This window comes from Phoxinus phoxinus (assembly GCF_949152265.1).
Source record: "Phoxinus phoxinus genome assembly, chromosome: 23".
Taxonomy (NCBI): domain Eukaryota; kingdom Metazoa; phylum Chordata; class Actinopteri; order Cypriniformes; family Leuciscidae; genus Phoxinus; species Phoxinus phoxinus.
In genome coordinates, this window is record NC_136898.1 from 22,494,542 (window position 1) to 22,507,368 (window position 12,827).

Consider the following 12,827-nt stretch of genomic DNA (forward strand, 5'->3'; position numbering starts at 1 on the left):
GTGTGCCACACACACATGAAGGTCACTCGCATGTGAAAGGTGAAGCGGGGATCGTGTATGTTTGTACAGTCATGTCTCATAGACAGAGGAATTCTCCTTATCTCAACCCTCATTGGCATCTCTTCCCTAAACACCTCCATCAATTCTGCTGCTCATTCCCCATCAGTTTCTCTCGAAGAAGAAAGATCTCTCTGTTTTCCAGACGAACCCGTGACACCAACTGTCATTTAGCATCTTTATAAAAACACAAACAAATGTCTCGCACGCTGATGTCTTTCGTGAAATTCTTTCACAGCTGGAGATAGGATAACAAGCGTTTGCCAGTTGGAGAAATGTCTACAATGTAGGACACTTAGATATAACCAGTATATTGTCCAGCAGTAAATAAATCAATAATAATATGAACAATAAAACATTATTTTGACACTGTTCATTCATACAGATATTTGTAAATTCAACATTCGTAATATTAATATATGTGACTCGTGCTGGCAAAATGAGTCACAATGAGTTTTCACATTCTATATTAAAAAACCTTCAAAATTATTTATATGATGTAAAAAAAAAAAGACTTAGCTACCAGTTTGAAGTCAGCAAAGTCAATTTTGAGAAAAATTGAGTTATAGCAACCATATCTTAAAATCCCTGGTAATTACACCAAATTTGGCACATACCAAGTCAAAATCAGATATCTATAAGAAAAAAAAAAATATATTTTTTCCATGATTACACAATTGTTTGTTGAACATTAATGAACCAGACAGCCTATATATGAAGACCTACTGCACCGCACGGATCTAATGTTACACATCAGATGTTTTTCCCCAACAGTTCACACACAACATAATAGATAATGTTTGCGTGAATACTCGCCAATACAGATATTTTGAAATACTGTAATTCTGTGTATATATATTGGAAACGCGTCTCTATGCAAACTCTATGACTGTCCGTCAGCGCGGGAATGAAAACTTTTTTCATAGACAAAGCAAATGTACTCCTCGCGCAAAACGCACAAATAAAGATACTTTTAGATGTGTAGTTGCTATTTGTAGCTTCCGGGCCATGGATGTCTTAACCAAGTTTAGGCTATGTTTACACGGAAACGATCTGAAGAGAAAACGCAAAAGTGGCGTTGCGTTATCACTTTTTATTCTGCGTTTAGACGAGCGTTATGGGGGGGAAATCTGCGTGCATACGGTGACGCAAAAGTGTGTGAAATTCGATGTAGTGTGCACTCCAGGCGGCTAGGTGGCGATGTGAAGCACTGAAAGTGAAAGAGCCGCTGACACAGTTTTTCATGTTTAATACGGTAAAGCTGCTGCTTTATCCCTTGGTGCTCTTCGCGTGTCGCTCAAAAATGAGAGATTTTTTTGTCAATGAAATTAATGCTATATTTTAGTTTGATAATGTTTTGTCATTTTCCTGTACTGGCGCATGCCTGTGACGTAAACGCGTACGCGACGCCTTCACTGTCTAGCAGACTTTTGCGTTTTTACCGTTTTTACCCTTTAGACGGGAACGCGTTGGTGGAGCGTTTTTAAGATTTCTACTGGAGGGTGGTTTAATTTTTTTGCGTTTTTAAGCCCCAAAAACGTTGTCGCCGTGTAAACGAAAGGCACATCCGATAAAATATTTTTACGTTTTCACCCGCGAGCGTTCTCGTGTAAACTGGGCCTTAGTGTTTTGTCCCTCATTATTAGAACAGTTAAAAAGTTAAATTTTCCTCATGTTTTAATTGAACTTGTAGGGACATTAAATACAAAGCCCAAACCAGTCCACTCCGGACATACCTTTTAACCACTACTGTAGATTGCCCAAGTTAAATATAAATGAAATAATTGAATCTGTCATGGTTTTCACGCAGTGTGGCATGCATAAAATAATACTGTTCAGACAAGAGCTCCACAAGTGCATGCTAAATCTGCAAGTGGAGTGTGAGAAAGAACATTTAGATGATGGAAGTGCGTTTGGATAAAAGATAATGACTCATACTAACGGCTCATAAAAACACCATGGAGAGAAAACTCAGAAGGTTAAAATGCGAGTTCCTGCCGCCTGGCCTTGCTGCTAGCCCTCTAAAAAGTGTAGTTTCTGTGGAAACCGCTATTGTTCTTGCTCAAGAAATTGTTAAATAATGTACTTGTAAATGGGGCCTAATTGGAGATTTAATAATCCGCGGATGTGCAGTCACATTGCGTAACAGAGCGGCTGCTTTTAAATGTTTAATCACTTGAGTGGCGTCTCTGTCATGTGACTCGCTCTGATCTGTGCGTCGTGACTGTGTGTGAACGATGTCTTCATCCTGTGAAATAACGGGGAGGAAACAACTGTCTATTTCCCAGTGATCTGAAGCAAGTTTTCACTTATTTTTTGCGTTGGAAAAACACGATAGTTGCTCTCATAGTTGACATTCCTGTCAATTTTCTGTGGAAATGTACAATGGCAAAAGCATTGATACATGTGCCAAATGCTTCCGAGATGTTATAGTCAGCGAGGCATTGTGGAGAGATTGCTCCCGGATTGTTGTCTTGGTGCATGTAGTACACCTTGTACAGCAAGCAGTCGTGTGCAGGCAGCAGTTGTTCTAAGTTTAGTTCAGTTATGGGAAAACATCTCAGTGCCATAAGATTTTCATGAATAATTTGACATATGTATTAGCCTCAAAACTCAAACCACTGAAGAACAATGGCACTGGCATATGCTGAATAATTGAGATGTTAAGCCCGTTGCTAACAAATGAAGTTCACGGATTCTTGAGACGTGGGACAAAACAGGCTAGAGGACTGTAAAATGCTCTCTTCTTGTCCTTTTTATTAATTTACATAAAAATGCTTTAAAATTCAGATATGCAGTGACGTATTCCTATATTTAAATACATTTAAAATGTAATTTTACATCTAAATTTAAATGATTGTACTCGTATCATATACAAAAGGGGGAAAAAAACATTAATATTTTGCATTTACTAAAAATAAAATCATATAGGAGAAACATAAAACAGGAAATTACTTCAGAAATTACATGTACACCCTCATGACTTTGTCAAAGGTCAACAAGTATCTTAAAATAAAAATTTATGTTTATGACAAGATAAGATTAATTCAGGTTGTAAATTGTCATGTGGTGCGACTCCCTAAAAAATAATTGATATTTATCATTTAACAATTCATGATATTTGTAATAAAATACTTTTTACCTTGAAAATATATGAATAAAATATAATGTAATGCAACATGATCATATAAAATTATAAGTTAATAAATAAAGATGTGTACATTTAAGATATGATAACATGAAATATATTACTCTTTAGTTGGTTATACCAAATGACATTTTTAGAAAAAAAAAAAAAAGTTGCATAAGCTTTTCAGCAACCATATGAAACCAATATGAATACAAAGTTAAAACTCCACACGTATGATATCCCCCCCCCCCCCATTTTTTGCATATAATTTTGGAATAATTAACCCAAAAAATGAACATTCTGTCAACAATTCTGTCAAGTCAATCCAAACCAGACTTTCGTTCAAGCGTGCTTGAGCTTCGGTTTACCATATTTGTTGTGCTCTAAATGTGAATAAAAACTTAAATAAAATTTGTTCATCATATAAAGTGACCTTGACTTTTTTTCAGAACAATTGAATTAAAACGCTCAGTTCATATTCATTTATTTTATGATCTCTTAATGAACATTTTGAAGTGTTAGAGTTCTTGGTGAACCGACTTTAAATGGAGGGATAGAAATCTCTCAGATTTCATGACAAATATCTGCATGTGTTTTAAAGATGGAGGAAAGTGTTTAGGGTTTAGAACGTCATGAAGGTGAGTAATTAATGACAAAATTGGTTTTGGGTGAACTGTCCCTTTAAAACACGTTAAACAGTCCTTCCAGAAGAGTTTTTTTGTGATTGTTGCGGGCAAAAATCCTTGATTATGCGGCACGTTTTCTTAAAAAATGCGATGGAATATGCGGATATTTATTTAATTTTATGCGATGAAACTTGCAAAAATTGAGGGAACTTGGAAAAACTGCGGTTTGATGGAAAAGAGAAAAAAAGTGATTACCCCAACACCCTGTTCTCACTAGGCTACTACCTTAATGTAAAGAGTCATTTCTTATTGCTTTCTATGATAAGCAAGCATACTACATCACAGAAAGTGCTGGGAATATTTAAGTTCTCATCTTGTTTTATTTCAGACATTAATAAACACATGGCTCAAACTTACAAAACATTGATGAGTCAAACAAGTTATGTAGCTTTACAAAATGAGTATGCTACAACTTCTATAAAAATGAATAAATAAAATGTGTACTTTCTGTTTTACAGAGGTAGTTATACAAAACAGACATCTTCTGTTAAAATAAGTGCTTCCAATGCACAGAGTGCAATCTGTAATGCAACACACCGGGAAACTGCTTTGCGCGGTCTTTTGCGCTTGTTTTTGTTGGCAAATTATAGGCCTACTGATTTGCGTTCTTCATCATGGTTTCATCGCGGGGTTTGCAGCTTTTCGATTATGTTCACGTCACGTAATTACGTCACTTCATTACGTTCCCATGGCAACAGGGTAAAATGGCTGCTCTTGTGTGAAGTAAACGCGACATTTTTCAACTTTCTGCTAAGATATATGTGACTTTTTTGCAACGAAAATGCGGGGATTATGAAGCCCCGCGTGCGGCAATTGGCAATTTATGCGGCGAAAGTGCGGCGTATTTGAAAAAATGCATCCCCCGCATAAATATGCGGGCTTTGGCTGATTATGCATTGAATTATGCGATCGCATAATCGCGTTTTTCTGGAGGGACTGGTTAAAAGTTACCGTATGGCTTCAGAAGACTTGGAATATAGCACACGAATGGACTACATTCATGGTGCTTTTTGTTTCTTTTTTTAAAAGTAAACTTTTCCTTAAAATTTTTAGAACATCTTTTAGAATTATTTCTACTTGCAGAAGTACTTTTACATAAAAAAAGCCATAAGCCAGAGAAATAATAAAGAAACAAAAAAAAAGTGTGAAAATGACATTCCAGGTCTATCAATCCGTCTCTGTCGGTCTCGCTGTCCTAGCTGTTTCTCTCCATCTCCATCTCTCTCTCTCTCTCTCTCTCTCTCTCTCTCTCTCTCTCTCTCTCTCTCTCTCTCTCTCTCTCTCTCTCTCTCTCTCTCTCTCTCTCTCTCTCGCTATCTCATGTTGGTGCTTTCTCCCCCTCTCCCTGTGCAGTCAGAGTGTGTGAAGATCATTGTGAAACCGAGGCTGTAATCAGTCGCCATCACTCACTGCCAAACAGAGCTGCGCTTTGTCAAACGCCACGTCCTCGTCAGCGCCCGCTGCACTGTAGCTGCCGCACGTCAACTTCAGACGCTTCGTAATCCATCACTGGATGTCATGTTCCAAACCGGCCCTCCAATCCCGTCTTTGGGATCGTACGGTTTTCTCGTCATCACTGGGATTTATGCTCGTTTTAATCATACATCGGACACATTTTATGAGGGTTAAATTCTTTGCGTGACCCATAGGCTCATGAAAGTCCATTTTCTTCTTCATGACTTGAGTTTTAAATGCTCTGGTTAGGACTCCGGGGCAGCGCCGGAGGGAATATCTCCCCGGTTCTTTAAAAGTACAGTTCCTAATGAATGCAACTGGCTGAACTACAATGAAAAAAGCTTTGTTTCCAGACATGTCGAGAATTTTTGAGTGGGTTGGCCCATGTGGGGCACAGACTCATTCAAGGGTAAAATAAGGATTTCAATTGTAATGAATTTAACACTTCTAGTTCTACTTCTAGGAATGGTTTGTAAAGAATTTACATTCTGTCTTCGATTTTTCATGTTATTCCAAGTTATTACTGTGTGCTGTTATTTTTCCCATGGAGGACAAACTGAGGCATTTTCATGCATCTCTAAACACTATTCTCTAAATATGAGATGGAAATATATATATATATGGTTCTGATAGTTCTTGAAAGTCAGAAGTCTTCTGTCCAAGTACACTAATACTAATATTTATATAGTTATATATATATATGATATAGTTATATATATATCAAGAACTATCAGAACCAAATATAATAAATCCTCCAATTCCAGTATTGTATTTATATTCTTAATGGAACCAGTTCTGATATAAACCCATAAAGTATTTTAAGTTCTATAAAATAATGGACTTGCTTTCTGCTCCAGTTTATACCAACACGGCTATAACCGATGCCCTTTGTTTCTAATCTTTTTTTGGGCTGATAGTGTCACATTCCCTCCATCCCAATATTAAAAAGAATGTGAGATTAGAGTTTTTGTGTCTTATATAATGTCTATAAGTAAACTGTGGATGGTATATTTCTTCCGGTGGATGTTCAATGTGTGTGTCAGTTTTTTTTCTTTTAGTATTTCCCAGAAGCTTTGTGTGATGGAAGAGGAGGAGTTTTGGACGGTTCTGATTTGTTCATTTTTCATTTTATGTGAGGTTTCACAAAGGTCCTTCTTTCACGATGTCTGTAAAGTTTATAGCAAGGAAAAAGCGGGAGGAGGTTATAAAAAGAAAAGAATTGGCAAAACTTTTAACCTTATCCGAGAAACATTATAAAGTTTAGTGTAAAAAAAATACATGGCACAAACTAGACAACACTACGTTCAGCTGTCGTGCCAAATTGAGCTATCAGAAGTGGAGGAATTGTAAAAGTGTGAGAGTCCAGCTATAACACTTACAGCATTTCAGAGCTCTTTGGCTGAAATGAGAGAAAGTGCCAACATTATCTTCAGCACTTTTGGCCTCTTTTGGTGACTGTTTAGAAGAAAGCAGCTTTTGAGGCCAGCATTAAGTCATGTCTAGAGTTTAGAAGTCATCTAATGAAACTTGAAGACTTTTGGATGGACTTTTTGTGGTCTGGTGCAACTGGAGACACATACTGGTGTGGCTACTTCGATAAGTAGGGTGGACTGGGCATTAAAGTCAGCAATAAAGCACATTTTCATAATGCCAGCCTATGGTCTTCATTGGCTGCCTGCCAACAACATCTGCTTTGACGCCCTCAGACACTGTAGTTGTAGCTGAGACTGGAAGAGATTGGTTCTTGTTGTCGACATGTCGAGAATATGCTGTTTTATGAGAAGATGAATCCAATCTGTGACCATAAATCCACTTTTCATGAACTTCCAAAGGACGAGGACTGACGGTCAAATTGATATGGAAAAACTGTAGCCATCATTACTGTTTGTATCACTGTGTATCAAGTGCTGAGGAAGATCTGGAGCTGAAATTCAGATATAGTAATGGGTGTTTGGTTTCCGACATGTGCTGTAAGCAGTCGACCAGTCACAACAGACTGAGCCATCTGACCAATCACAACAGACTGGGCCATCTAACCAATCAGAGCAGAGTAGACCAATCACAACAGACTAGGCCGTCTGACCAATCAGAGCAGAGTAGACCAATCACAACAGACTAGACCGTCTGACCAACCAATCAGAGCAGAGTAGACCAATCACAACAGACTGAGCCATCTGACCAATCAGAGCAGAGTAGACCTATCACAACAGACTGAGATATCTGACCAGTCAGAGCAGAGTAGACCAATCACAAGAGACTAGGCAATCTGACCAATCAGAGCAGAGTTGACCAATCACAACAGACTTGGCCATCTGACCAACCAATCAGAGCAGAGTAGACCAATCACAAGAGACTAGGTCATCTGACCAATCAGAGCAGAGTAGACCAATCACAACAGACTGAGCCATCTAACCAATCAGAGCAGAGTGGGCTCTCAGAAAGGAGGGGTTTGGAGAGACCAAGTCCTTGCTTTAAACATTTCAGACAATCCTCTGCTTTCCATTCTATGACAGTTGAACTAAAAAAGAAAGATGTCGTCTGAAAGTTGCTGACCAACATTTTCCACATTTTGATGTCATTTCTAGTTACTATTTGTAGTAATTAAATATTCGTTCAGTTTTCACCAAAGCTCGCTCTATTTTGCTGTAGATCATTAAGCCGTTACGCTGCCTCAGAAGTCTGTCTGAAATCAGTTTCGTGAGGCACATTTGTGCGCAAACACTTCCTGCAGAGTCGATACCTGAACCCTGCTGCAGATTGAGCTGGAAATTACAGTCCACGGAATCCATCCAACTAATCTGGGGAAGTTGGAACACATTTGCATAAACGAATGAGCCAAAATTCAAGTGTGCAAAGCTGCAGGCACACAAAAGAAGACTCTAAGTCTGTCACACTGGAGAACTCAGTATTTGTAAATCTAAATATATATTTTAAATCAAAAATCTGTTTAATTCATTGGGAAACTAACTAGCCGGAGCATGTACAACTTAGTGTCCATAAGAAGCTGAGTGCAACGGCTGAAATGGCGTCACTTCACAGATCACACCTTTAAAGGGATAGTTCACCCACAAATAAAGTACTTGGAGGACATAGAGCACTTTTGTTGGCTTTAAAGCCACATTTCCACAGCTTCATTACCAGAATCTTGTGATTGGGAAAAAGTTGTACAACAGATTCTCTAAGGTCAAGCATCATCCTTGGCCAATGGGAAATTGAACAGCATTACGTATAGCATGATATATAGTTTGTACTTTATGAACGGTGTTGTCTCTGATCACACAGGAGCGTGTGGTAGTGGAAAACGAGCACTGGTTGGTGGTGGTGCCGTACTGGGCGACGTGGCCCTTTCAGACGCTGCTGTTGCCACGACGACATGTCCTGCGTCTCCCTGACCTCACGGCCCAAGAGAGAGACAGTAAGACTTTTTTATTTATTTTATTTTTAAGGAATTTGTGGCATATTTTGTTGCAGTTTATGATTGTCTAAATTATCCAGTGCTTCTGTAAGGTTTAAAATAATGACGTGTGTAATAATTGTATTTATTTATTTAAACTTTTCATCCATGCATTGGCCAGTCTAGCTAGTTAAATAAATAAATTCAATGATAATAAATTAATTAATTGAGTACAATTTCTTTAATAACTCTTCTCATAAAAAATAATAAATTATAAATTATATATATATATATATATAGAGAGAGAGAGAGAGAGAGAGAGAGAGAGAGAGAGAGAGGAGAGTAATTAATGAAATTATACTCAATTAATACACACACACACACACACACACACACACACACACACACACACACTTAAACATTTTATTCATGCATTGGCCAAGTCAATAATAAATTAATAAATTGAGTATAATTGTATTATATTCTCTTCTCACAAATAATACAACATTATATATTATGTATATATAATAATACATACAGGTGAAATTCAGTAATTCAACTTAAAAGGTGAAACTAATATATTATATAGACTCATTACATGCAGAGTGAGAAATTTCAAGCCTTTATTTGTTATAATTTTGATGATTGTGGCTTACAGTTTATGAAAACCCCAAATTCAAAATTAGAATTTTGTAAAAAAAAAGGTTTTCATAATATGTAAGCCATAATCATCAAAATTATAACAAATAAAGGCTTGAAATATCTCACTTTGCATGTAATGAGTCTATATAATATATTAGTTTCGCCTTTTAAGTTGAATTACTGAAATAAATGAACTTTTGCACCATATTCTAACTTTTCGAGTTTCTCTCTCTCACACACACACACACACACACACACACACACACACACACATTCACACACACACACACACACACTCTCTCTCTCTCTCTCTGCAGTAGCCTACACAGTGTATATAAATCGCTATACCACAGATCAACTAAATTTACCGTATTCATTTTTCTTTTGGCCGTGACTTTACAGTCATTCCATTTGTACTGAATTATGATGATGTTTTTTGTTTCCTCACGGACAAATTTATTTTGACGCTGTAAATTCTGACAGTCACGAAGAGAGCCGCAGGAGAGAGCTCACTTTCATAAACTCCCTTTGGTTCGCTGTCTGTTCTTAACATTTCCGTCTGAGCCTTTAAAGACTCCTCGCTGTATCTCTTCCTGAAGTCTGCTTTTGACAAAATATCTCCTTAAAACATCACTTCTCCTTGTCACATCGCCCAGTGCCCTTTTCCCCGCGTCGGACTTGATACACGCATCGACACACACTCACACACACGCCTACGCACTTCTCAGATGTTATTAAAGTTGCCCTGTCAGTGGCAGGAAAAGTAAAAGGAGAGACTTTCCAAGCTGTGACACCAGATAAACATTCACCTCCTGGATGCGCGTCTCTCACGCTCGCAGGCTTACTTCTGACAGACTTAATCCAGTATGTAAATAAACGTCAGGGAAATTACCGAGCGGGTCAGCTGTTGTCAGAAAGAGCGGCAGAGAACCACACGAGATCACAACCCCGCTCTCAGCCTGCCAATTACAGAGACCCGGTTGACATCCTGACGCGTTGACACTCGAGGGCTGCTGTTTGTTTTCATGATAAAGCACTGTTTTGAACTGTAGTTTGAATAGTTGATGACACATGTTGATTCTATTGCGGCGTCTGCTTTTTCTTTCACAAATCTATTTCCTTTTATGTTACGTCTGCGGAGATAATAAACCAAGCGGTAATCCAATTGTAGCCTATGTACATGTATACAGTGTTCTCGAAATGCTAGCAACAGGCAACCAGTCATGATGTAAAGAAGGCTTGACTCTTCAAATATTCATGAGCTTTGGAAAAAATGTCACACACTTGGTTTCAGTGCTTGAGGGAAACTTGAACAGTGACAACAAATGGATAAAGCCGGATCCACTTTGCAGCCCATTCTGGCAAATCTGAATGACATATAAAGCAACCAACCACAGTTGTTTTCATTTGACATTAAGTGGTTTATCTGAAATAGTTCATCCCACAATAATATAATCACAAAGAAGTACACTCAACTGTATTGAATTTTACACTGTAAAACAGTTCGCAAAGACCCGCCCCCCCTTAGTTACTGTCGCTATGTCCGACAAGCTACGCCGCTCCACACCATGTTCTCACGCAGTGAAAAATACATCGCGGAGCAGAGATGAGACTCTCTCGTAATTGAGGTTTTGTAATTAAACATATAAAACAAAGTCTCACCTTTCAAATTTGGTCATTTGTTAAAATAAATTTAAACAATAAATACCGTTTTGTGGCTCTTTAATGTGTCTGACAGATCGCTGTGTCGCATCAGTTAAAGCTGCTCGTGAACCGATCATCTCTTCCTTCTAGTTCATTTATAGCATCAAATAAACATGAATGAACATCAGAAGGAATGTTGTTTTAACTGCGGAAAGGCGTCAGTACACTCCGCTTCTCAAGTTCAAATCCTCCCATGTTAATCTACTAACTCTCCTGACTGCTTTGTCGGACAAAATGGCGGATGGCGAAGTATGATTGGTCAGATCACCTGTCAATCAAGCTCCCTGCGAAGGGTCAATTGTTACAGTAAGAGTTGATTTTGTACTTGATTTAACCCATAAAAACTAACTTTGTTTGTTTAAATTATTGTATTTAGGTTGATTCAGCCATATTAAATAATATGTATTAACCAATTTGTTATAATTTTTGGGTTACTTTAGATATTATATAGTTTTGTTTTTTTTTATACTGTACTTGCTGTTATATTAATGAAATAAAAGGTCACTTAAGTGTACTTAAAGACTATACAATTATAAATTGATCTTACATATATGATATTAAATCATTGTTTTAATAATCCTTTGTCATGTTTTATTCAATAATGTCAACATTTTATTTTTAGATGCAACATACAAATATTTTTATAATACATGACATACAATTTGAAATTGATATATATATATATATATATATATATATATATATATATATATATAGTTAGTTTACCATAAATGCTTGTCAGTACATTCAGCAGTATACTTTAACCATATTTCAAAAACAATAGAATTATGAAATTGCATATACTGTAAATATGTACTTATCTCCGTACTCCGTATTTAGAATACGAAAAAGTATGCTAAAGTTAATTGCATTTCATAAAAGCATAAATCAATTTTCACTTAATTGCAGTTGTTTAATTGTGCAATTAAGTGTCCTAAAAAATTGCATTCAGTATATTCTTGTAAAGTATATTATTTCCGTATTAAAAAATATTGTTAGTCCATAACTGTACAGAAAACACATAAGAAATGAAGTGAAAACATAGTCGTATGGCTAACCATCACAAGTGTGAAAACTGTATTGATCAATGACACAACAGTGATAGTTCATAATCTACTGACGATTGCCTGCAGTACACTCGATAACCCAGAAAATCCTCAAATAATACATTTCATCATTTGAGGACCATTTGAGACCTTTTGCTCACCCTGTCTGATATATGCACATAATAATGCATCAATCATGCTGATGAACAGTATAATGTAGATGAAAATAAGCCTCATCGGCTCTTGTTTAACATGGAGATTGGGAAATTGTTTCGAATTGTCTCCGAGCTGTGACGCTCTCCCATTGTTCCAGTTGAAGACACTGCCTAAGGATCACAGACTTCCAGCCTAGCATGTAATCTATTTTATCGGCTGACAAACCAAACATTTCCCTGAGTAAGTGCCAGAGCTCTCAGCAGTTTTTAGGCCAACTCTTTCAAACTCTTTCAGACCAAAAGGCTTCATTTGAATGCATAGATAACTCATTATTGCTCAGTTAGCACACGCTTTCTTATCCGAACCACGAGACTTATACTTACGTGTGTACTCTGCAAATGAACTCGAGTGTTGGTCTGAATACACTTGGCTTTATGTTTACAATAATTTGGGCTTGTGGGTTGTCCTCTACTCTGAACTGAATTGACTCTTTAAAATGTTGAATGTGTGCTCGATTGCATTGCACATTTGGGTACGCCTGATTGTAACACTTTTCT

At 37.2% G+C, this 12,827-nt stretch overlaps 1 protein-coding gene across 2 annotated transcripts in view; it reads left to right on the forward strand.

Annotated features, from left to right (window-relative positions):
* galt (galactose-1-phosphate uridylyltransferase) overlaps window positions 1-12,827 on the forward strand; it is a 118,432-nt gene that overhangs the window by 69,736 nt on the left and 35,869 nt on the right. For both annotated transcript variants that reach the window (XM_079600811.1, XM_079600812.1), the window contains exon 8: window positions 8,611-8,743. In XM_079600811.1, the coding sequence (XP_079456937.1) occupies window positions 8,611-8,743 (133 nt within the window). The remainder of the gene's footprint in view (window positions 1-8,610; window positions 8,744-12,827) is intronic.